We start from the raw sequence: 23,905 nt of genomic DNA on the forward strand, positions 1-23,905 counted from the left end.
TGAGACAAGACCCAAACCTGACAGCATCGTCTCCAAACCCGAGGCACCGCCGCTCCCCAAGAAGAGGAGCCGCTTTGTGCAGAGACGAGCGGAGAGCATAGGAGAGGAGAGTGAAGGCATGAACATTTACAAACGACGATCAGGTACGGCAACCGAGCAAGTCTGTGATTCAAAATGGCGGGATGTGTCTTGGTGCATCCTGAAACATTTTCTGGGAATCTGGGTATTTTTCTAAGGGGTCATTTTATGTTAGCCCCTTCATCAGTCGCTCCTGATGAACAAGCCAGAAATCTGTTGGTCAGAGAGGTAGTGCTCTGGGAAATATCTGATGACTGAAATGAATTTGTGAATGTGCTAAAGCATCTCAATTCCACTTTAAGTTTTGTTCCAGTACACCCAGGTCACCTGTTCTAAAATAAAAAAAAAAACATTTCCGTTGGTTTAAGACTCTTCCTCTGTCTTCTTAACCAACCAAACTTTTCCTCCATGCAACGCATTGCACTAACCGAAACCACTAGTATCAACGTAGGACCAAGGCTTTCACTTGCAGTTATAATTATCAAACATTTGGTCTTTAATGTAAGTATGAGACCACAAAAACTGTATCTCATCTTCATGTTATGCCCCATGTGATTCTCAGTTCCTGTATCTTCCAACTGTTTCACACACAACTTGCAGTTTAGCCTGAGCTGATAGCAGTTTCACATTGAACTCTGAACGCAGGCTCGTTTTAAACCCATGCTTAAAATATATTTGACAAGAAAAAGTTTCATTTACTCTTTCAAGACTCTTCTTTCAGTGCATTTTAGTAAGCAACACAATTTGTTATTTTCTTTTTCCAACTTTTAATACACAAAAAAGCAAAATAAGCTGAAAAATCTAATAAAATGCACATGCAGCGTGAAGCATGGAGGAGCACTTAGCAGTCTGGTATGAATTGTTTTCACATCTAAAATGTACAGTAAAGTCAGGGAGCTGACAGACAGATAGATGGACAGGTTCGGCACTCTCCACTTTTCTGCTCTGACAGTTGTAAACAGGTCAGTCAGCTCAGCTGCTCTGCCAACCCGACTGACTGACTTTAGACAAGGAACAGCAGAGTCTGCTTCTGCTCCTGAGAACCACAAATATTTATGACTCGGGTTAGATATTTAATAATCTAACCTCGGTAAAAATGAAACAGTTGTTATATAATCGTATTTTTGCTGAGGTTCATTAATAGGTCACATGATATTTCATGGATTACTTTTGCCTTGATATAACAAGGGAATCTCTTAGCATATTTTATACTCTGTTTTTTGTCACAAAACCACTAAAGTCTTCTGTTTAGTGACTCATTCTCACAAATAAAACAGCTCCTAAACTTGAGGGATTCCTAATTGCACCGCTAATGGTGACAGCATGTTGGAGTAGCTCAGTAACTTCCGATATATTCTTTTTGTTTTGATTTTATCGTTTTTACAACTAGGAGTTGATTATTGACTCAAAAACTTGTAATACCTGAACTATGACCCCAAATCCCATGACCCCCAAAGTGTTGAAAATTAAACTTTGTGGCTGTAAACAGAAGCAGAAGTTGACACCATCTCTTCCATGGATGATAATGGACTTGGGACTGGTGGAGGCTGAGGATTATTTTGAGGTAAAGGTTGACAGAGAGAAATTTAAATAGGAGTGGCAAGAGCTGTTTATAAATTTGAAAGCATGCACTGCCAAAAAGTTCAGATGACCTGAAAGTACTGGACGGGAAATGTCCAACATGTCAAAGACTAAGGACATACTGGACACGTCCAGTATGTCAAAGGCCATATTTTCCTGTGGTTCTGTGGAAAAGTCCTTGTTAAAAAAATATAAATATCAGTTTAGTGTCTGCATTCATAAATATATCCTCCTTTTGAGTAATAGAACTGCAGCTTGTGGATATGTTTTCTTCTTTTTGGACTTTTTCTGGAGCTCTGCATGTAGATTTAAACTACGTTATTTCACATTCAAAGTATTACTGCACTAATGGATGAGATTTTCTATCTAACATGATCTGCCTTTGCCAAAGGTGGCCAACCAGCTCAGGGTTAGGAATGAGGCACTCTGTCTAGTAAAGGAGAAGCTAAGGTGCCAAAATATGAAGGTAAAGCCGCTGATCCGCATTCCAACCCTCGCCTACGGTTTTATGTCTGAGATCTACGTGTAAGATTTCAGCTGTTTGGGAGGAGTCTATTGGAGGAGCTGCTCTTTTCCTTTTGAATGAACCAGTTTAAAGGGTTTGGACATGAGCCACATGCCTTCAGGATGGCTTCCAGGGGCGGAGTTGCAGACATGTCCCACTGGGGGGAGGAAGCCCCTGGCTCCACTGACCTAAAAATATTGAATTGTTTCGGTGCAGGAACTGTAGGAAATAGCCAGGGGAAGAAAAGCAATCAGCTTTTAATAATTTTTTTCCCCCTCTTATTGTTGTTTTCATGTTGACTTTCTGACCTCTATTAGTTTTTTCCTGGAATGCTCCAACTATTCTCGCTAAAGAGAATCATGTACAACATTACTTTATTTGCAAATGTATTCATAACCTTTAGCATTACATAACAACCACAGACCTCAATGCATATATTGAGTGGTAGACCAAAACAAAACAAGTGTGGTAGAAAACTGACTCTACATCACTGCTCTCTGAACACACTATCACTACAATAAAACACGGTGGTAGCTGCATCATGCTTTGGAGATGCTTTCTAGAGCTAAATCCCATTTAGAATCTGTGGCGAGACTTTAAAGATAGATGTTCACAGATGCTCTTCATCAAATCTGTTTTGCAAAGAGTGGTGAGAAGAGTTCAGTGTCTAGATGTCTTCCCCCAAAAGACTTGCAGCTTTACGTACACTAAAAGCTTTTCCTGCCAGAGAGCTGAACGCAAATCTTTCCACTTGTCAATTATGCATTACTTTGTCTTGGTCTCTGAATAAATTCTGACAAAATACGTTGAAGCTTGTGGTTATAAAATATAAAAAAGGCTTAAAAGCTATGAATACTTTTCCCAGAAACTGTAGTGATGAAATGCAGAAAGCTCATTAAAAAATGTCAAAAATGGGGGTGGAGGGCAAGATGGCATGAAACCAGTCAAAAATGAAGTTCTACCTCTTGTGTGTCTCCAGCACCTGATGGGAAGGAGGTGGAGGATCAAGGGACAGGAGCGGCTGAGGCAAACGCAGAGGACATGCTATATACTCCTCTCAATAGGTGCTGCAACAAATCCTGCACCTGCGTGTGTCACCTAAAGAGACCCGGCATGAAGCTCATATGGGTGCCTGTGGATGAAAACTCTCCAGGTGGGGAGGGTCAGATCAACGGGGAAGAGCGCAGAGAAGAGAAAGATATGATGGGACAGAAAGCAAATCCAAAGAGGCGCTGCAAAGAGAGCAACAGGAAGTTGGAGGACAGGAACAAGAATATGAGTCTGAATTACCAGCATGGAAGACGGAGGGGGAGCTGAAGGCAGCAGGGAATAAGGTGGAAAAGAACCACTCAGAGAAAAAGAGGGATGAACACGATGAAAAGAATGAAGTGGAACAGCAGAAAGGAGAGAAAGCGTTCAAAGAGGGGATGGAGGGAGAACCAAAAGAAGCAGAGAAAACAGTGCATGTTCAGAGAGAAGAGACAGAAGCTGAACAGCCAAAGGAGATTGAAGTGAATGCAGCAGATGGAGCACATCTTCCACAGGTTGTGCTCCATCCTGTGGAAGATGATGGAGAATCTGGTGGGAAGGTTGGTGAGAAGATTAAAGAGGGAGAAAATGAAGTGAAGAATGCACCAAAAGATGTGAAAATGGCAAAATCACAGTTCCATCAGTCTCTGGAAATTGCGCTGGCTGGGGGTCTGAAAAAACTTTCAGAGCACGGTTCTGTGGCTGCCATTACTCGCTGTCAGCCTTTACTTCAAAATAATCCTCAGCCTCCACCGGTCCCAAGCCATACCGCAGAAGATGATGAGGGGAGTAGTATCTACGAGCGCCATTTACCTGATGATGATCGGGGCGCGAGAAAACTTTCATCTTCGAGGGTTGACTTGCATGAAGTTCCTCAAAAAAATACGCCAACCAGCTCGACGGGAGAAACCTGCCCGCAGCACCTCGAACGCCACACCTGAGCTTGAGAACACAACGGAACCACCCGCCATACCACCAAGGGTCCCTGTGAACGGTTCTCCGATCTACAATGGCAGCAACCTCACACCCAGTCGGGCCAGACTGCAACCCCCCAAAACATCTCCTCCGTGCAGCCCTCTGCTTCCTCACAGACCCCCGCCGGCTCCACCGAAGACCCACTCCAGGAGGACCAGCAATGTGTCGATACAGTCTGCCAGCTTGTCAGGTTTGTACTTTAAGCGAGATCAGAATCTCCTCTTGTGCTGAATTGCTCGTTATCTGAACCAATGCTTGTTTTTTTTACAATAGAAGAAGAAAATAAAAGTAATGGAGAGAAAGAAGACACAGACCCGTAAGTTTTCAAGTTTTGTATTATGTATCTGAGCTGTTTTATAGCTTTATCAAGTAACTACGTTACCTCCAGTTGTTATGAAAATGTTGCGTCAAACATAACTTTTAAAAATTTGGCTTTTTGATTTAACGCCTCAAAATTGGCCTCTGTCTCTTTAAGAAGCTCATGCCTTTCCAATGCCCTACCTTCAGCACTTTGTCACAACAATGCTCCTCTGTTATGCTGTTTATAAACCGTTCTTAAGAGCGTTGGAATGTTTTTGTTGAGGAAATAACATTATAATGTGATATAAAACTCATAAAAGTCAATTTTCCATAACAACCCCTCTATACATAGTCCATGTGAACAGACTACAATTGGTAACAAACCATTTCTGACCGACATTGTGATTTTTCTAAGCAACAATGGGTGATTACAACACATGATGTCACTGATCCAACAGTTCCCACAAAAGTAAAAGAAGCTGTGATAACTGTTCACGTCTCACTTTGTGTTTTATGTTTCAGGTCTCCAGTCAGAAGGAAGTCTTCATTCAGGTTGTGCCTGACAGACGGTAAGGCTCAGATACATCAGTAAAGTGTCATTATTAACACAAGTGATCCAAGTTGCAAGTGGAGCTGAAAGCACGTCTGGTTAAATGCAAGTCTGTATAGCAACTTCTTCTGGTTGTGTCTGTGTGCAGATAAACAATAGCCTTGCACAATGAGACGCATCCTATTCAGTGGTTCATTTTATTGGGATTTTATGGTTTACAATAGTTTAGATCAAAGCATTTTCATATAATAGGAAGGCCTAGTCAAAGACCAGACCTAACTCCTATATGAAATCTATAGCAAGACTTAAAATATTGGAGTTCACAGATGCTCTTCTTCCAATCTTACTGAGTTTGATCTGTTTCAGAATGAAACTGAAACCATGTTTCATTATACAGGCTACTTACATAGTATTTACTTTGTGGACGTCATGCAATGCTAGATAAATATCAAAGGGAAGTTTATCGGTTTGTTTTATTTTTGTTTACACTTTGGACGCCGTGTGTAGACAGAAATACACCTAGCTGTCACCTGTGTTGTGTTTGAATATAAATAAGGTAATTGTTGCTTTTTAATTGAAGGGATTCATGTTCTTTTCTTAACCATGTCTTTGTAACAATGCAAACTAAACTCATCCTAAACGTGGATTTGTCTCACCTCAGCCTCTGTACCAAACGTACAACGACTTCGCAATCCAAAAGGAGATTCAACGACAGACCGTAATCCGAAACATCAGCAAAACTAGCATGGATTATGCTATGGAATTTGTGGCGCACTTCAGCGAAAAACCATCTGGGAAGTCAAATGTCGCCAGAGGGAGCCCTGTGCCCACTGTGAGCCCTGTGCCCACAGTGAGTCAACCCACCTTGTGGCAGGAACAGCCAACTGTACAGGACAGTGGACTGCTGGAGCAGCTCACTGTTGACCAGATCAAGTATCAGGAGGTGAGGAGGACAAATACGCTGAAAGCAGGCCAATTATTATTTACAAGTCATAGTCTTACTTTTTAAAAGTGACTCTCATGTATTTCATAGAGTCCTTTCACTTTTCATGTTTTAGCAATATCTGTGTTTTGAGTGTCGGTGACTGTCACATGAGCAGTTTTTCCCATGACTGTTACCATAATGTAACACATGACACATAGCGCTTTATGTTTAATGAATTGATATAGCAGGTACATGTGGATCCTTAATAGGTCTTAAAACATCTTAGATTAATTTACCTAAATTAAAACCTTAAGAAGTCTTAAATTCATTGAAAAAGGCTTTAAATATGTTAATCACAGGTTTTTAATTTGTTGTGGAAGGAATATTTCATTTTGTATATTCTATGTAGTTTGCTTGTTTTTTTTTTTCATGGAACTTTGCTGTTAGACAAACATTTGCTTGGGACAGAGACATCGTCTGTGACTTGGGACGGTTACGTCTACCGGTCCTTAGCTGCTAATATAGCCTTACTAACTAGCCAGGAAAGGCTAGCTAGCTTTTTTGAGTCTATTATGGGTGATTTCTAATTTATCACCAGTTGGCTGGTTAATGTACATCTTAGCCATTCGCTGTTGACAACCCATACAATTTATGTGTGATTTTCTTTTGTACATTTTGTACAATTTCTAATTGTATTTCTAATTTCTTAAAAGGGCTAGGGAAGTTAGTGAATCATGGATAAAACGTGTATAAAACACTTTACTTTTTAAAGTAAGCTGTTGATACAATATTCTAATATATTGAAATATTTACTCACTTATTGGTAACATTTCGGTGGAAGGATCATCTTAAGTACAGGATGTTTGGCAGTTCTTGGAAACATAAACAAGACTGGAGAAGTAATGTAACTTTGTTCTAAGTTTCAGTGTTTGACTTTGATTCTTCTTGGCAGAGCATGTTTGAGGTCCTGACCTCCGAGACTTCCTACCTGCGGTCCCTCTACGTTCTGACTGAGCACTTCATGGAAAACCGGGAGCTGACAGAGACAATCATCATTAGTGACAAGAAAACTCTCTTCTCAAACATCCTGAAGGTCCGCGAGGTCAGCGAAAGGTGAGAGGTCACACCATGAGAAATGCAGAAAAGAAATCCTGATGCAGCTGGAGCTCTTATCTGGAGATATGTCATAAAACCTTTTGCTGCAGGTTCCGGAAAGACCTCGAAGAGCACATTTTCAAGGAGATTGTTTTCCCAGATATATGCAACATCCTCCACTATCACGCCCAGCACAACTTCTCCACCTACATCGACTATGTCCGCAACCAGACCTACCAGGAAAAGACCTTCAGCCGACTCATGTAAGAAGCAACTTTCACATCACCAGAAACGATCAGCAGCTGTTTGGAAGGCCAGCAAATCAGGGTGACTTGCAGGAACACTAAAGCTGATGCGACGTAATCTGATTTTCTGCGTACCTGCAGGAAGACTAATGAACAGTTCGCCACAGTCATCAACCGCCTTCAGGAGCTGCCTCAGTGTCAGCGGCTGCCCTTCATCTCCTTTCTGCTGCTGCCCTTCCAGCGAATCACACGCATCAAGATGCTCATCGAGGTGAGCAGCATCATGCTGGTTTGGATTTTAAAGACAGAAAAAGGGTGGAAGTCTGAGTTGTGCTTACACTTTAAACTTTAAGCAGTATTTGCATCATAAAATAATTGCAATCTAAAAGATTGTCTAGTTCATAAAGAGCTACATTTGTAGCTCTCTCTCTAAAAAAAATATCTACGCCTTTTAACTTTGTTTCAGATTTAAATGAAAATGACAACCTACCAGGGTCATCTGCTGCGTCTGGAGCACATAATAGAAATTATGGGTTTCTGCTGTAAAATACATCATGTTGCATTTATCACAATATCTAGAGACATTCACTCATTTAAAAACACACCAACAACAGGCTCTGGCACACTATTGTCACTGTTCTAAACCTTTGTTCTAAAGGGAAATAATACACTTATAAAAGTTGATCAAGACGACTATTAAAGTAAATATGAAATAGTTGGAATATTGAAATATGAAGAACATGGGAAAGTAGGCCTCTTCACAACTCATATTATTTAGCTAAATCTATAAAAATATCAAAGATAACTCATGGCTGTTAGCTGAAAGCTTAGTAAACAGCGGATGATAATCTGACCAGTGAGTTTACAGTACATGGCAAATTATGCAGGATTTCAGGTCCTGTGTCGGGTATTTCCTGTACGTTGTTCCCTTAGTTTTTGAAGACATGATTCACCATTTGTCTGATGGTATTTTCCTGTTACCAGAGAGTGAAGTTGCATTGAGCGTCACAAAAAAACACCTGGAAATAATCTAGACTATTTAGACGTCAACAGAAAGTCTTGTTCATTGGGTTCAAAGTGTAAAAAAGAAAAATGATGGGTGGTTTAAAACTTTTGCAAAAAGTTGCATAAAAAAACATATTTCACTCATATATGTGTGCCAAATGTGTTAAGTGTGATGATTATGATGTTCTGTACAGGTGACATATATTTCTAAACGGGTTTGTTCGGCTCTGGGTTAGGTGGTGAGCTGAAGAATTCAAACAATTAGCTCCCAAAAGCTTTAAATATTTTCCGTCAGCACATTCAGAGCCGGTGACCCTTCCCGGTCTCGATTATTTCCTTTAACCAGTCGGTGTGTTCATCATGCTGTGTGACTGTGAGGAATGCTTCACTCCAAAGGAATCCTCGCTGCCTCCTGACACACGTGGCTCGCCTCACCTCCACCACGCGACCTGTTCAGGATACGTATGGAAAAGAATGAGCTGCTTTAAGAAAAGCTTGTTTGTTGTTTCAGAACATCTTGAAGAGAACAAAAGAGGGGACGCTGGAGGAGCAGACCGCCTCCAAGGCGCTGGCCTCTGTCTCTAAGGTAAACAGGCCTTACTCTCCACTTTCCCCTCTGCTTTACATGACTGGAAACCTTATATTAGCTATAGTGTTGGAGGCGGATATCCTGCTGAGTGAGGAATGATTTAAAGTGGCAGAGGGAGTTGTTTTATAGAGCAAAATAAACATTTTGACTTTTTATTTCCCTCTTGATCAATGACACAGATCATTGATCAATGTAACAGAGACGTGGGAAAGATGAGGCAGATGGAGGAGCTGATTGAAAATCTCGAAGATGCTTGAGTTCGATAAGCTCAGGGTAAGCGCAGACAGGGATGCCTTCATTATGTCCGTTTGGTTAATTATGAAGAGTTTAAACTGCATTCTGTCCTCACCAGGCCGTCCCCATCATCTCTGAGACTCGATTTCTGGAGAAGAAGGGAGAGCTGCAAGAAATGTCAAAAGCAAAAACCTTTGTGAACATGAGAGCCAAGTTCTCTGCGGTTTACCTCTTCCTTTTTAACGACCACCTCATAATTACCGTCAAGAAAAGGTAACATAGAAAAGCTTTTGAAGAAACTTTATCTATGATGCATTAAAAAAATACTACTTTCTACTGAATTCAAAAACCGACATGCACTATAGAAGATGTACCTCTTTTTTTCCCCCACTATATAATCGTCTTTACATAACCATCAGAGTGAAAACAGGCTACCTTATTAATTACCACTCATGACTTGAAGAACTTGAGCAGTGTTTAACCACCTTTGCTGTACTGCTGGTCTCACAGAAGGTTGAAAATGGTCTGAAGTTTTTTTTTCCTTTGGCTCAGCTTCAGTATTCAGAATCAGTTGGGAGATTTCTCCCGCTGTTTCCCCTCGTCATGCTGCCGTCATAACATTCCACCTGTGAAAAAATGTGACTACAAACCACTGCAGGCCTTCGACTTTCTGTCACCACTCATGAATTGACTCAACACTTCCTCAAATGTAGCAGGAAATGTTTTCAAAGGCATTTAAGAGAAGAGGCATCTGTGACATGTCTGCTTGCTTTGTATTGTTTATTGTTGTGTTTGTTTTGTTTTTTGGAATGAATTAAATTCCAATTAAACCTCCTTTCAGCTGTTTGCCGTTGACTGAGCTCTGCTCTCTGGTTCTGGTTTGTTGTGAGCAGTTCAGACCGGTACGTGGTGGTGGACCACACTCATCGATCTCTGGTGCAGGCTCAGCCTTTGGATGAGTGTTTTGGTGGCGCAGCCTACGAGAACTGCTTCAACCTCGTCATGCTGGAAAACCACCAGGGACGCCCGATGGAGCGGGTCCTCAAAGCCCCGACCAAGTGAGTGTTTATGTATAAAAGCTAATCCCAATAAGCTTTGATTCAGTGATGAAATTTAAAAACTAAAACACATAAAATCATGTGTTGCAAGTGTTTCTCTTTAGTTTAATGCTCATATTGGCTCATACAGATAATTAAAAATCATAATTCTCTGAACATTTGAAAAAAAATAAGACCTTTAAAAGAGATTTTTTTTAAAACAAACATGTCATATTATAGCTTATCCATGGAAGATAAAGCCACAGAAGGTCATTGCTAAAGAAGTTTTCTCCTGTCAGCATATCGGGGGAAGTTGAGTGGAAGGAAAAGTCCTTTCAAAAGTTGATGGGGAATTCACACGGGATTGACGCAGGGCTTCAAGAGGCAATGGAAACCTTTTGGATCTAGCCAACTTCACATACTTGGAAAAAAAAAACAACTAATTGAGAAATATACGTAGACGTTGTTATTTCGAACCTGAAGATGAAATGAAGGGAAGGGTTTTCAGCAAAACAATGATCCCAAAACATAAGCCAAGAAAACTCTGAGTTGGTCTCAGAGAGAGAAAATAAAACTGCTACCTGATTGGGTGATCAAAATTTAATTAGAAATCAACCAAGAAGAGAAGAAGAAGTATCAGATGGCATCATGAGGAAAGATGCCGTCTGCATTATGTGAAAATATTAGACCAATATCAAAATATCAGCTAGCATGTTTTAATCTTAGGCTCAAATGGACAGAGATCCCAAGGTTACCAGAAAGTTGCTTTAGGACAATAAAGTAAACGTTTAGTGTAAGACAGAAAATATATAGACAAAGATGACCTACAACCCTGACTCAGTTCCACCAGGAGGAACTCAGAACTTCAGTAAAAGACAATTTCATCTAATACTGAGTAGATGTAAAGTTCTGAATTTGAAGAAAGATATTGTAGAAATCTGGTAACCTTACCTACCCCGTAAAAACATGAAATCCGATTTGTGCAAAGGATCAGTCATTCAGCGCCCCCCAAAGAGGAACATCAGTAAACCCTGACGCGTTGCATGTTAGCATATCAGAAGCTCTCATCTTGTCATTAGGAGGTGAAGAACTCCAGGCTCTACTTCAGAGTCCAGTCAAAGCTCGTTTGTGTCAACAGGTCGGACATGGAGAGATGGTTGGCAGCTTTCCCCAGCACCACCAAAGAAGACGTCGATGAAGAAGTGATTTATGAGGACTGGGGTGAGAACATTGACAAACAGACCCTGTGTGTTTGGTCTTGTTCCATTCTGACGGTTTTGTGTGTGTGTGTGTCAGATTGTCCTCAGGTGCAGTGTGTGGAGCAGTACATCGCCCAGCAAGCAGACGAACTCAGCCTGGAGCCTACTGAGATCGTTAACGTCACCCGCAAAACCAACGAAGGTAAAAACCATCAAAGACATTTTCAAAACATCATCTTTGATTCTTTTTCTTTCTGCAAATATGAGATTCAAATATAGATTGAATAATTGTATCACATGAACAGATTTGCTTTTGTTTCACTGATCTGCTCCATTCCTTGACTTTATGTGTACACCCCCTTAATCCTCAAACCTTCCTTTAGTAGTTTATTAACTTTGATTTTGACTTTCTTGCATGAAGAGAAAAACCTTCAATCTTCCCTTGTTTGCCGTCCGCCTTCTTCCCCCCCTCCTATTTTTTGTTGTTTCAACTCCAGGCTGGTACGAAGGAATGCGTTTGTCTGACAATCAGAAGGGCTGGTTCCCCGTTGCGAACGTCATCGAGATCACCAACGAGCACGTCAGGAGAAGAAACCTGAAGGAGCGCTACAGGGTCTCTCAGGCTACGATGATGGTGAAATACGGCAAGGTCCGCTGAGTACGTCTGCACCGTACATATGCTTTAAGGACAATAAGACGGAAGATCCCAGTGAACGCTGTTTATCAGCAAACACCTTGTAATTAATCCACTAACTTCTACCACTGAAGCGACGCGGAACTAAAATTAGATCTTTTATTGGAGATGCTAAAAATGCAGCATTCACTTTTAACTATGACTGGAAACTGTAAATGCCAATCATTCTTTGCATTTCTTGAGAAACCAGTTAACGTTCAGTCATGCACATTCTCACGTTTCTGCTACTTCAAACATCCTGTTGACTGTCACTGAGGCAGTGAGTGAAGATCAGCTGATCGCCTCTGGATATTTAAAACCGATTGTGCTGGAATACTACGCCTGTAAATATGTTGAAAAATGTAAATTGTAAAAGGGTGTTTTGATTAAAACTAGTGGTTGTACTTTTAATTAAAAAAATAAATTAAACTATCTTAGTCTCGTGTTTGTAAAGGGAACATTTTTATTGAACACAACATATTAATGTCACAGTACAAACGTGAACATATTTAAGATACAACTCAGTAAAAACAAAAAGAATGACATAAATTCAAGTCTTGGGGTTTTTCAGAGGATAAATTGCCCAGTTTGTGGCCTCCATTACCAAATCAAAGACTCATTCCAAAAACAATCCTTTGGTTCGACACGATCACTGGATGGCATCGAAAGTCGTCACCTCCCTGAGGCTGAGCAGAACCTGCACAGCGTCCCCTTCCAGGTCTGTCAGCGTCCGCTCCTCTGACCTGCCCTCCATCTTCTCTTGTTCCAGTTTGCTCTCAAAACCTGTTGGACATTCGGTCATATCCTCCTGAGACCCGATGTCTCCGTTCTCCTTGATGCGGCTTCCTTTTTGTGAACTGCAACAAGTCACTGATGGTGGGAAAGTTTGGCATTCTAGTTCTGTCTGAGAGGTTTGGGCCTGCAGATGATCAGGAGGCATCGCTGCGTTTCCTATTAAATCCTCCGCTTGCTGAAAGCTGCTCAATAGAGTGTTAGCAGCTTCATACTCTGCGTCTGACCATTTCTGTCGCTCCTCTGACGCATCAATGCAGAAAACCTTGTTTGCCCCCTCCAGTGAACCTGTGCTAAGATCTCTGGGATTTGACTTTAAAGCTCCTGGGAAGTCGGCCTTTGCAGCGGTGACTCTCTCCTTGCTCTGGGGCGCCTCCTGGTGGTGGAGTTTCAACAGGTTGGTAATAACCTGGTCCTCCTGCTGTGTGAGCTGGATGACCACAAACCTTGGCTGCACCTGAGGAGGGTGCATGCTCTGGAGTCTCCAGCTTGGGCTGCCCAGGTTGTTGGTGGGGTGAGGTCCGGCCCTGAATGGGTCTGGGCGGCTTGAAGGGGCGACGCAGGCAGACATGAGGGGGGGAGGAGTGTTGAGCTGGGAGCAATCAAAAACCTGATTGGAAAAGTGAAAACAATTAGCAGGCTTTATGGTATGTATTTTATAAACTCAGCATTAACACTTCTTTTCAAGATATGAGCCAAGTTTAATGTAGCAAGCCATTCTGAGAATGAAATGTTTAATTGTTTTTTGATGCAAATGATCAACCATGATTCATATCTTTTTCAGTGTGTTCCTTTCATGGGAAAACACTATTTCTGTGTTTGTCTACTGGTAATTAAACTTACAGCTACAGAAAACCTAAAATTTAGAGTATTACAGGAGACAGATAAGTTGTTTTTTTAATACAGAGATGTCAGACAAATATATTATATCTATGTTCTGTAAAGTACACATTTAGCAATTGGTCTGGGCTCCTTCTGCATTAATTACTGCATTAGTAGCATGGAGGCAATCGACTCGGTTAATGGAAGCCCAGGATGCTTTGATAGCAGCCTTTAGGTCAGGGTCAGTTCATAAAGCTTGGCAGCAGACAGAAGTCCTCTGAAATGTCCTCAGATGATGGTGGAGACTCAGGACTAAAAGAAAACTAAAAAAGTGGACTAAACCCAGCATAAGACTTGTCTCCTTAAACCACCAATTGACTGTAGAAGTTTCACACTGGACCTAAAGCAACTTCGATCATGTGAAGCTCTTCTTGCAGAAGAGACTTCAGACTTCAACATCTGAACGCAACAGCTGAACATGTCTATCACAGCTGTCTCTCCCTGTTGCATGAGCGTCTCATTTCAACCACACACTTTTGCTTTCAAAGTCGAATAAATATGCAGCCAGCTTCTTTAGCAGTGACCTTTCATGACTTCCTCTGAGGTTGCATTAACTGTCTGCAGGACAGTTGTCCTGTCAGCAGTCCTTCCCATGCTTCTGCACTTAAACTCCGTCTTTTTAACATTTTCGGAGATCTTGATGCATGGACCGACTCACCATTTTCCTACTCAGACTATTATAGATCCTCCTCCCGCAGGGCAGAGTGGGGTCTGTGTAGAACAGCTCCACAGGACTCATTGAGTACCCTGCAGAGAAATTAGCCGTCACTCATTGCTCAGACTCAAAACATTTACCTCAACATAGACGTGACTGACCGGGCGAGCGTCTCCGTGAAAAGTGGGATGAAAACGTGTGGGCACGTAGAGAGGCAGGAAGGAGGGGTGCCGCAGGGTCCTGTTGGAGATGGGTGGCAGGACGGGCTGCCTGGCTCTCTGTTTCAGGACGAACGGCCAATGAAATGAATAGACCCCGACTGAAGCGTTAAAGTCTGAGGGGAAACTCACCAACAAACGCGCTTCGCTGTAGCTCATGGTCGTCTAATTAATTCAAACGGACTCGTGCTTTCAGAACCATCAAAAGTAAACAAGCTCGTTTGTTGCGTTTCCACTGGCGACACCTGCTGGTGGAGTGACGAGACTGCGTTCGATGAAAAAAGCGCGGCAAAGGGATCGGTTTGAAAGGAGAGATCTCCAAAGCACCGAGTCTCTGTTCTACATCATGGTTTACATCACGTGTCAAACTCAAGGCCCGGGGCCAAATCCGGCCCGCCGTAGCGTTTTATGTGGCCCTCCACAGTCTAGACTAAACACTATTATACAGTTTTTATCTGTTTACTGCCAATATATATCAATCAATCTCTTCAGTTTCTTGAGAATTTAGTTGATGTATGATTATAGTCCATGATTTATACAGCGAGTAAATAAACAGTCGCATTTATTATTAGTTCTGAAGGGACTGAAAAGTCTTCAATAATAGTCATTTTAAGAATTAATTGACATATCAGTTTGTGAACAGCTTTTATCAACACATTCTGGCCAACCGGCCCTTTAAGAGCCTTCATAATCTTGATTTGGCCCAAAACAAAAATGAGTTTGACACACCTGGTTTACATCATGGGCCTCAGACTCGTCCTTCAGGGCCACTGTCCTGCAACTTTAACATGTGCCTCTGCTGCACCACCTGAATAGAATAATCAGGTCATTAAGGCCCTGCAGAACTGATCCACAAAAGGAGGCAATTAAGCAATTTCATTCCAGCGTTTTTTGTCCCTGTGGCACATCTAAGAACTGCAGGACAGTGGCCCCCCCAGAGGAGTGGAGTTTGAGACCCCTGGTTTAGATGAGTGCTACTTGGCACCTCTTCTACACTGAGTGGAGGAAAGAATGAAGCGCAAATTGTAGTTTTCTGAAAATTTGCTTCACAGGCCAGTTTTGCCATAGGTCAAACATTGTGAGAGTGAAACTAAAATGTCAGAATTTCTTATTCATTCTGCTAAAAAAAAAAAAAAAAAAAGAAAAAAAAAAGCACATACACAATTTCAAACAGCACTTTAAGCTTTATTCAATGACGGTAAAAATTACACACATCCTCAAGCATAACGAAGTTTCTTTACTTGCAAGTTTCCCTTAGGCCCTACAAGTAGAAGAAAGAGTTAGACATGTTTAAAGCTTCAATTGCAAGAGTTTATTCACTTACCTTTACTGATCTGGCCTGGTTGGTTCTGAACCCTGTAAACTTTGATGTAACGAACAGTAGGGTAGAAAGGAGGCAGAGGCAAGCTCGAGTTCTGGTTATTTGGGGAGCAACTGCTGGAGTCACAGTAGCTGGAACAGCTAGGAGAGACATTTAGTTTAATTGACATTACTTGAAAATGCATCCAAGTTCTTAAGCAAGCAAACAAACCTTTTGTAGTTTCCACAAAAGGGATTATGTTGCCAACACCTTCTTCGTCAGATTCAAATTTGTGGAGAGAGAAGAGTCGGTAGAGACTAGCTAGTGGGTACATGCACCGCACGGTCATTCTGTGGGGGCCAGAAGATTGAGACTGAAATTAAAACAGTTCTAGAATGTGGCACCATGACGTGCTGCCTTACCCTTCAACAGCATTCTCAGAAGTGTCCAAGTAAATCTTGTTTTGATAAGTCACGGTTTCCTTTGCCAACTGAGGGGGGGGAAACAAGAGTCTTAAACACTTGATACTCTGCAGCTAGTTTTAATATTGGGTAATCGTTACCTTAACAGTGGAACCACAACTGTGAAGTGGAAACGAGAAGAGCACTCGTGTGCCATCTGCTTCTTTTGGTACACAGAGGCTGTTCACGAGATGGGAATGTGCTGGCATCTCAACCAGCCAACCGCCACAGTCATCCACCCATTCGTTGAACACACTGTTGGAAAATAGCCACAAGTTAGTATTCATAAGCCTGGCAACCTCCATTATGATAATATAACCAATATAGCTCTTACTAATGAACTCTGTGGTATTAAACAGGCACGTCTTGGTGGTGGAAGTCAGGATGTCAGCAGTTTCACGATCCCTCACAAGGATTGTAAATGTCCCGAGAAAGCCTTTCAGACCAATATCCTTCAAGAAAAGGAATTTCAATGTCAGGCTTAAAAACTCAAAACCTCCTAGATAAGCCCAGTTGCCATTTACCGTGTATTTGTATCCATGTGTGAACAGTGGAACACTGAGCAGTAGACTTTGACTGTCATTGCTCATGGTGTAGCCATGGTTGGCTGCCAGCGCTGGGGTTAGTCGGTCTGAGCCAATCATGAAATCCCACAGGTAGTCAAAAGAGCGATACGCCAACTTGAAATCAATCCCAGACTCCGTACATACCACATCAAAAGATGGAGGAGCTGCCAAACAAAACCAAGTCAGCTAAATATTTAATTTAAGGGAACCAAGTTAGGATATGACTTACGGGCAGCCATTAGTGCTGTGGCTGAGATGGTGTGGTAGTATGGCTCATCTCCAGGTGTGACAATCAGGGTGTAGTTTATGTCCAGTTTGTGCAACATGGCTGCATTCTCTTTGGAGAACTGAAAAATATATATATATACGCACAATTAGAACCATGTTTGCATTATGACCCCACTCGACAATGTTCTTAAAGACACTTACCTCCTGGATTACAATTGGGTCACGCAATGGCACCTTCAGAGTGTAGCTGTGGCTTTTGTTGGAATGTCTGACTTCTGTAAGGGTGTATGCGATGGAGTCATTGAAGGGCACTGCAAATTCCTGCCCATTCAGCTGAACAGAGGTCAGCTCAACATCTCTGGGAACTTTGCCTAGATTGATTGAGAATGTGCCATCTTCTACATCAGTTTGGTCTTCTATGAAGAGTGGAGATGACAGGAGGGGTGTAACAAGAGTCCTGTGAAACCACACCACAGTCTCTTCATGACGTTCATCCACTGAAGTTTGTTTCAAGTCGAGGTTGAAGATGTAGAACTCAAAGAGGCCATCGCTCACAAAACTCTGAAATTGATTTCAGTTAGATGCAAGTCAAATATACAGGAGACTTTTATAGTCAAGTGTCTTTACCTTCCTGTAGCCTCCTTCAGCATTATAAGGGATCCCGATTTGGACAGTCGAGTTAGACCTTCCCATAATAAATCCCTTCTGCGCCGCAGCTGCCTGGTCCATAAGGTTACCATTGAGGCCAAAACTAATCTGTGTTTTGCCAAGACTGGGATAGAGTGCTTCTGGAGTGTCCCAGATCATATAGCCACTGTCATATGACCCTTCATCTGTTGGAGAAAGTGATTTTACCAAACTGTACAGCTTTGTAAAAACAGCTAAGTTTACACCCCTTGGAGCAAGCAGCAATCAGGTCAACCATAACGACAACCCAGCTTTTCTGCGAAAACAATGTTGCACGGACCACCTCCACTGGAATCCCAGTCACCTAAGAAGACATGGTGGTTCAATACCATGTTGGTAATAGGACATTGCAAGTAGCTGGAAAGGGCCGTCTACCTCAGTATGATAGGAATCAAGTTGACCATACGGCGTACGAAACACAATCCTGTCATGGACAAGATCAAATATGTAGCCTTGCTGTCGGGCTCGAGACAGATTCATGGGTGGCAACTGCTCATCTGGATTTTGAAAAGTCACCTGCCAGTCTTCAGTGGAGGGACTGTAAGGCTGTAGAGACAGACAATTAGAAATTTGCTAATCCAGAAAACCAATTGCAATCATTGATACATACAGGGCCAAGTATGCTCCAGACGTCACTTAACCCAGATTGGCATGGAAGTTCACTCCTTACAGAAACCTGCAGCAACATGATTAGAGGGTTTAAAGACAGGAGTGAGGGCTTAAGGAGGGAGGGAGACTTGACAAAGACACACCTCCATGTAGTTGACCTCACAGGTGACCTCTCTCGGTGACCAGGGCAGAGGGGATGAACAGGTCTTATTGAGCGCATAGTAAGCATCTACCCCTTTATAGGTAGTTATCAGGTTAAATCTGAATGAAAAGCCAGCACCCTGAAACAGAGTTGTAAATATTAGCCAGGATGCACAAGGAATCTTCTCTAAAGGTCAGGAAAGCTGGTTTCTTTCTGTACCCTCTCAGTGTGACAACTGAAGTAGGATGCCCTGAGCTCTACAAGGCCCAGGAGAGAGAGAATGCTGATAGTGTAACCACACTTTGCTGCATAATGCTCAGTGATGGCATATGTGCCTGTTCCATCTGAGAGAAACATCAAGCAAAGACATTTCATGGGTTAAGCAATCAGTTATAAACATGTTCAGCTTACTTTGTCTCAAACCATTGCCATTCTCACTGCTACAAGCTGCAGCAGAACAGGAACACTAACCTACAGCCTCAAAGCGAGGAACTTCTCCAGTGGCAGCAAGGTCAACAGCTATCACAAAGTAACGATCACGACACTCTAGTCGAAGAACGCCTGTGGAAACACACAAGTTGTAGAGAACTCTTGTCTTAGAGCGTCACTGTGGGATAGAAAAGGATCTACCAACCTTCCACGAGGAAGTCACATTCTGCAGTGGACCACAAGGACAGCAGTAATGCCACACTGTAGTTACAAAACAAAAAATGAGAAAACAGCTCAAAAATCTAAACTTGATGTGCAATCAACCACAACAACCTACCTAAACATCAACTTGAAAGCCATAGTTGTTGATGTGTTGGTGTCTACAGCTAGCTTCATAGCTAGCAAACTACACCCACTGACCAATACAAGCACAAGTGAACCACTTGTTTCTCACCAGACATGCACCATGTCTGTCCTCTGCCCAGCTTTTTTTGTCCACAAAGCAACGAACGATCTGCCTCCCAAGGTGCAGCCTGTCAGTAATTAAATCAGACAGAACAGCTGCTGCCAATGTGAATGGCAAACTTTGTCCAGTAGTAGGAACTCAAATAAGCCACTATTGTAATTCTGTTTTCTTAAAAAGAAAAACATTAGATCAGTTTAGAAGCTAAACAATTATTTGGCAACAAAATGATCAATTAACAATAATTAATAACTGTTAATTATTGTTTTCTGTTCTGACATGTGACATATATACTGATAGAAACACACATTTTAAAAATGAATAATCTCTTGCTTACATTTTCAACTTTTCCAAAGGTTTAATATTGAAAAATTTCTGAACTTTTAAACATGTATTTTGATAGTAATGCTATCATGCTGTCTTTATCATCTGACTTCAGTTATTTCTTCATTAATTTGCCCTTCATGCTGTTCTGTCCCAAATTTTATATGAGGGAATGAAGCAAAAAAAGGCCCTGAATTAAAGATATTTTAGCCACCAATCATCAGAGTGAAAATGGAGAAACCATCGGTTCTTTCAAACAGCCACTGACACAGAACAACCAGCAGGGGGCAGCAACGCCAAAGAGGACTGGAGCCAATCTTGAGAAAATTACATCAGTTCCCTTTTAAATATTCAGTTCTTCATAAAGAAATATTTTCATACTGATTTGTTATTTACTTACCTTTGTGCTTTTCTTTTAGCAAAATGTATTTAATTGCAGTTAGAACACAAATGTTAATCTTTTTTTTACTTACTAATCAAAACGTATCTACAAAAATTTGTTTTTCAGCTGAGAAATAACTTTGGACACCCTGTCCCCAATTGGTATCCTGACTAATCTCTATCACTTTCATCTGTATGATGTTTTAGGAGTTTCCAGTCGGTTTAAAGTCACCCTACAGCATCAAGATCTGGGCTTTATCTCTGCAAGACTGTCCACTTCTTAACTCTCAGTCAGCCGTGTGGGGATTTACTGATGTTTTGATCAGTTTTATGATGAAGCGTCTGGTTCTATTTCAACTTTTTTTTTCACAGATTGCGCCACGTCTCTGAAACACTGCAGAATTTATGTTGATAAATGAGGGAGCTGACCGGGTCCTGCTGCAAGACATCATCGCCCAGATTTGGACTTCAAAGTCCTGAACCAAGTCGGAGTTGAGATCTTGATCTCTCCTTGGCGTCGTAATTGTGATAAACCCCTCCACCATTTAACAGCCGAGCGTTAGAAGAGACAAGCTTTCCTCAGACTGATGCTAGTGATTAGTTGTTGGCCACAAGAAGAGTTCTGCTGAAGCCATTTCAGAGAAACTGCATTAATGTAGTTGCTTGCTAACTACATGAATGCAATAAGGTCTGTTGACAAGATTATGACATCCACAGTGCTATTATTTCAGAATAGCCAATTTTTACTTTTGAAGTACTACATTGTTAAAGTTCATAGCAATTCTCACGTTCTGGTTCCTCCTAGGTCATAACATTGAAGGGGGATCGTCACTTTCATTTTTCCTCCTACATTGATTTGGTTATCTGCAGGCAGGAGGAGCTTATTCAGTTCCATATAAGTTGCTTTGTGAAAAAAGGAGAAACGTTCAGATGAATAGGAAGAGCCAAGCTGCAAAGGTGAGTATATTTACACCCAAATAATTTTCTCCTGTGCATCATTATGATTGTGTTCAACATTGCTTGTGAGTAATTTATCACGCATAATGATACAGAGGTAATCGTGTGTTTTTCATTAAATAAAAAAACACTTATGATTCAGGGGTGTTTGGGTTAGTCTGTGTGTCTATCCTTATCAGTACATCCCTTTTTATTTAGTTTTATTCTGACTCCTTGAGCATTTGAGCTTTGAGTAGTGATCAGCCATGATGGTGGCTCCAAATTGAGCTCATAGTTGTTACAAGATCAAATCTGGACTTTAGAGGTTAATCCTATTGCTGGCCTAATGTAGGAGGAAAGTTTTGGGGGAGATTTTGACAATTAATAAAATGATTATTATTTGAATGACTAAGAATTTGACAGACTTGTCACCATGTGCGTAATATCCATTTCTGCTTTTCTCCGAAATTTACTCTCAACCACATCAGTTTAAACCAAATCACTCCGACTTTAGAGACAAGTGTGTTTCCTTTGTATCTCAATATCTTTAAGAATATTAACATTTTATGAAGACTCGTGAAAGAAGACGATCTATTAGAAAGAAGACGATCTATTAGAATTAGATGTTGAACATGTGACTGATTTGCTGAACATTTTATAATTGTTCAGAGAAGAGCAACAAAACTACTTGAGGTCCACAACAGGGTTAAAATGAACTGTGTATTAATGTAAAAACAAACCAAATTTCAAAATTGGTGCTACTTTGAAATTATTCTATTATTTTTTGAGAGATGCCTGCATCATTTCCAATCAGAAACAAAGAAGTTGGTTAGATGACAGTTCGGTATCCCACTCTGCTAGAAGTTTGAATAATTAGGGGCCTAATTGATATTTTGGTTATTTTCAGGTTCAAAATCAACAACCAAAAAAAAAAAGCTAAATTATGCAGGTTTGAGCTGGCAGTCTCAGCAACCCAAACATTCACAGTATTTAAAAAACAGAGATTGCCAACACTTCTCCACAACATATGAAAGTAGAAAAATGCATCAAGATGCTTTTTTCAGATATATCAGCCCCAAAATCAGTCTTGTGATACTTTTTCTTTGTATGCATGGTGCAAATGTACAGAGCTGGGTTTGTGCTTTTGTCTAACCAGTATGACATCTGTCAACATATTCATACCAGACTTATCTTTTAGCTAAAGGGACTCTCTGAGGTCAGGATGTGTTGTTCTTATTCTGTATCTGATTTTCTCTGGTTCAAACTGACCCAAAGTCTCCTGTTCTTTGTCACTTTTGTTATTCTTAAGTCTCTAATTTTTTTTCTCTCTTTAACTTAAACTCCCAACTATTGATTTTCAGGTTTTTTTTTGTTTATTTGACATTTGTTTAGTTATTTTTTTGCATTTATTTAATATCACATAGTTTACATTCTGACAAGATTGACAACAATTTTCCAAGGAATATTACAAAACTAACACTTGGAATTTCATCATTTAAAACAATTAGATTCTCTCAAAAGCCAAAACCATAAAGTGGAAGTATAAAAAGTATGAAAGTGTCAGTGTTTTCTTTACATACCAGTCCCAAAATCTGCTTGATGATGCAATGGGTTCTATGCATGATGCAAAGATACAAATCAGGGTGTGTGCTTTTGTTTAACCAATGTGACTGAAAATTCTTTTGCACGCCACAAGATATATTTGCTCTTAGTGATGTAGAAGTAACAGAGAAGTGTAAAACTAACATTTTAAGCTTCAGTGTTGGATGCAAGTTTTGCTTGTGTACCTACACTTTAAACACAAGGGTAAAGAACTGGTAGTGTGGTTTATTATAGTGTTCTGATCATAACTCATTATGTTTTGCTTGTTTCAGTTCAAGATGCCACGTAAAGAGAGACGTCAGAAACAAAAAAGAAAGGATCTGCTAGAAGCAGCAAAAGGTAGTCGATTGTTGACCAATTGGGTCAACTGTGCCAATCATTCACAGTGAAATTAACATTTTTCAAGACATGACCAACAAAAAACTGCCGCTGTGAACAAAAGAGAACAAAAATAGCAAAAAATGCTTAAAAGTTTAAAATTTGTTTTTAAACAGTTAAAAGGCAAGAGACTGAAATAGATAAGACTTCACTCAACACAGAGAAGATGAGACAATGAGGCAAAAAAGAAAAGAGAAACTGACAAGAAAAAAAGAAGAGGAAAGATTGAAGAAAATGTACATAGGTACTTACAAACCTATGTACATTTTTGCTTTTGTTTTTTGTTTTTGTTTTTTTTCCTGCAGTTCCACGTTAAAGTTTGATGCAGCTCTGTTTTTCTGAATGGACCGTCTTCATCGCCACTGCAAGGACAGCAACCCAGGCAGATGTTCTTTGATTGTATGTCTCACAATTTTGTAATCTATCATTGTTAATTAAACTCTGAAAGCTGTGTGACGTTGTTTATATTCTGTCCTAAAATGTGATTAGATGTGCCCCCTTTTTTTTTGGAGCACCTGCCCCTTTAGTGGTCTCTGCACGGCCCTGCAGATTCCTTTCAGTTAAACGATCTTCAAGAAGGAAGAAATGAATGAGGAAGTAAAGAAGGAAGTGTGTAATCACATAATCACGATCAAAAGGCACTGGACGAAGCACAGGAAGGCATCTCTTCATAAACTGTTCACAATTTTGACTCATCGTCACCATGAATGAAGCAAAGAATTCATTTATTAGTCATTCAAATGTGTTATTAGCTTATATAAACCTTCACTAGTTTTCACAAACACCTTGGCAGGATGGACAGCTGTGACCTGATCTTTACTCCTCCTTCGTC

At 40.8% G+C, this 23,905-nt stretch overlaps 3 protein-coding genes and 1 long non-coding RNA gene across 4 annotated transcripts in view; 2 read left to right on the forward strand and 2 right to left on the reverse strand.

The window, feature by feature from the left end:
- arhgef15b (Rho guanine nucleotide exchange factor 15b) overlaps positions 1-12,402 on the forward strand; it is a 17,028-nt gene extending 4,626 nt beyond the window's left edge. The window contains 18 exon segments of the mRNA XM_055024445.1: positions 1-143; positions 3,144-3,476; positions 3,518-4,032; positions 4,034-4,358; positions 4,442-4,484; positions 4,991-5,037; positions 5,678-5,961; positions 6,896-7,056; positions 7,149-7,301; positions 7,425-7,554; positions 8,800-8,874; positions 9,057-9,116; positions 9,118-9,150; positions 9,230-9,384; positions 10,005-10,169; positions 11,287-11,369; positions 11,445-11,549; positions 11,845-12,402. The exon segment at positions 1-143 is cut by the window's left edge and continues 310 nt beyond it. Of these exon segments, the coding sequence (XP_054880420.1) occupies positions 1-143; positions 3,144-3,476; positions 3,518-4,032; positions 4,034-4,358; positions 4,442-4,484; positions 4,991-5,037; positions 5,678-5,961; positions 6,896-7,056; positions 7,149-7,301; positions 7,425-7,554; positions 8,800-8,874; positions 9,057-9,116; positions 9,118-9,150; positions 9,230-9,384; positions 10,005-10,169; positions 11,287-11,369; positions 11,445-11,549; positions 11,845-12,005 (2,971 nt within the window). The 3' untranslated portion in view covers positions 12,006-12,402.
- A 98-nt stretch (positions 12,403-12,500) lies between these two features.
- On the reverse strand, positions 12,501-14,436 carry LOC129354911 (uncharacterized). The gene is made up of 2 exons (XM_055024462.1): positions 14,353-14,436; positions 12,501-13,422 (listed from the first exon to the last, which is right to left on the reverse strand). Exons 1-2 carry the CDS (start codon positions 14,431-14,433, stop codon positions 12,670-12,672), a joined length of 834 nt encoding a protein of 277 aa, XP_054880437.1. The 5' UTR covers positions 14,434-14,436; the 3' UTR covers positions 12,501-12,669.
- A 1,385-nt stretch (positions 14,437-15,821) lies between these two features.
- Positions 15,822-19,432, reverse strand: LOC129354897 (uncharacterized). The gene is made up of 18 exons (XM_055024446.1): positions 19,327-19,432; positions 19,195-19,250; positions 19,032-19,121; positions 18,780-18,904; positions 18,562-18,699; positions 18,420-18,485; positions 18,185-18,355; positions 18,014-18,113; positions 17,750-17,955; positions 17,324-17,683; positions 17,124-17,241; positions 16,853-17,058; positions 16,671-16,780; positions 16,430-16,583; positions 16,290-16,357; positions 16,099-16,217; positions 15,947-16,028; positions 15,822-15,828 (listed from the first exon to the last, which is right to left on the reverse strand). The coding sequence occupies exons 1-18, from the start codon at positions 19,383-19,385 to the stop codon at positions 15,822-15,824; spliced, it is 2,235 nt and encodes a 744-aa protein (XP_054880421.1). The 5' UTR covers positions 19,386-19,432.
- Positions 19,433-22,494: 3,062 nt separating this feature from the next.
- Positions 22,495-23,524, forward strand: LOC129354919 (uncharacterized). Its single transcript, XR_008605210.1, has 2 exons — positions 22,495-23,034; positions 23,190-23,524. It is a non-coding gene; the product is annotated as an uncharacterized LOC129354919 (long non-coding RNA).
- Positions 23,525-23,905: the final 381 nt, after the last annotated feature.

This window comes from Poeciliopsis prolifica, unplaced genomic scaffold (assembly GCF_027474105.1).
Source record: "Poeciliopsis prolifica strain line A6 unplaced genomic scaffold, Auburn_PproV2 SCAFFOLD120, whole genome shotgun sequence".
NCBI lineage: Eukaryota > Metazoa > Chordata > Actinopteri > Cyprinodontiformes > Poeciliidae > Poeciliopsis > Poeciliopsis prolifica.

What these genes read in the sequence shown, in the direction of transcription:
- LOC129354911 (XM_055024462.1), bottom strand. Translation starts at nt 14,433, where the DNA reads ATGAGTCCTGTGGAGCTGTTCTACACAGACCCCACTCTGCCCTGCGGG. An exon ending in ATAGTCTGAGTAGGAAAATG is followed by an intron (nt 13,423 to 14,352) that starts GTGAGTCGGTCC and finishes TTTTCCAATCAG; the next exon opens with GTTTTTGATTGCTCCCAGCT.
- LOC129354897 (XM_055024446.1), bottom strand. Translation starts at nt 19,385, where the DNA reads ATGAAGCTAGCTGTAGACACCAACACATCAACAACTATGGCTTTCAAG. An exon ending in TCCTCGCTTTGAGGCTGTAG is followed by an intron (nt 18,905 to 19,031) that starts GTTAGTGTTCCT and finishes TGTTTCTCTCAG; the next exon opens with ATGGAACAGGCACATATGCC. An exon ending in TGCTGCTTGCTCCAAGGGGT is followed by an intron (nt 17,956 to 18,013) that starts GTAAACTTAGCT and finishes TTTCTCCAACAG; the next exon opens with ATGAAGGGTCATATGACAGT.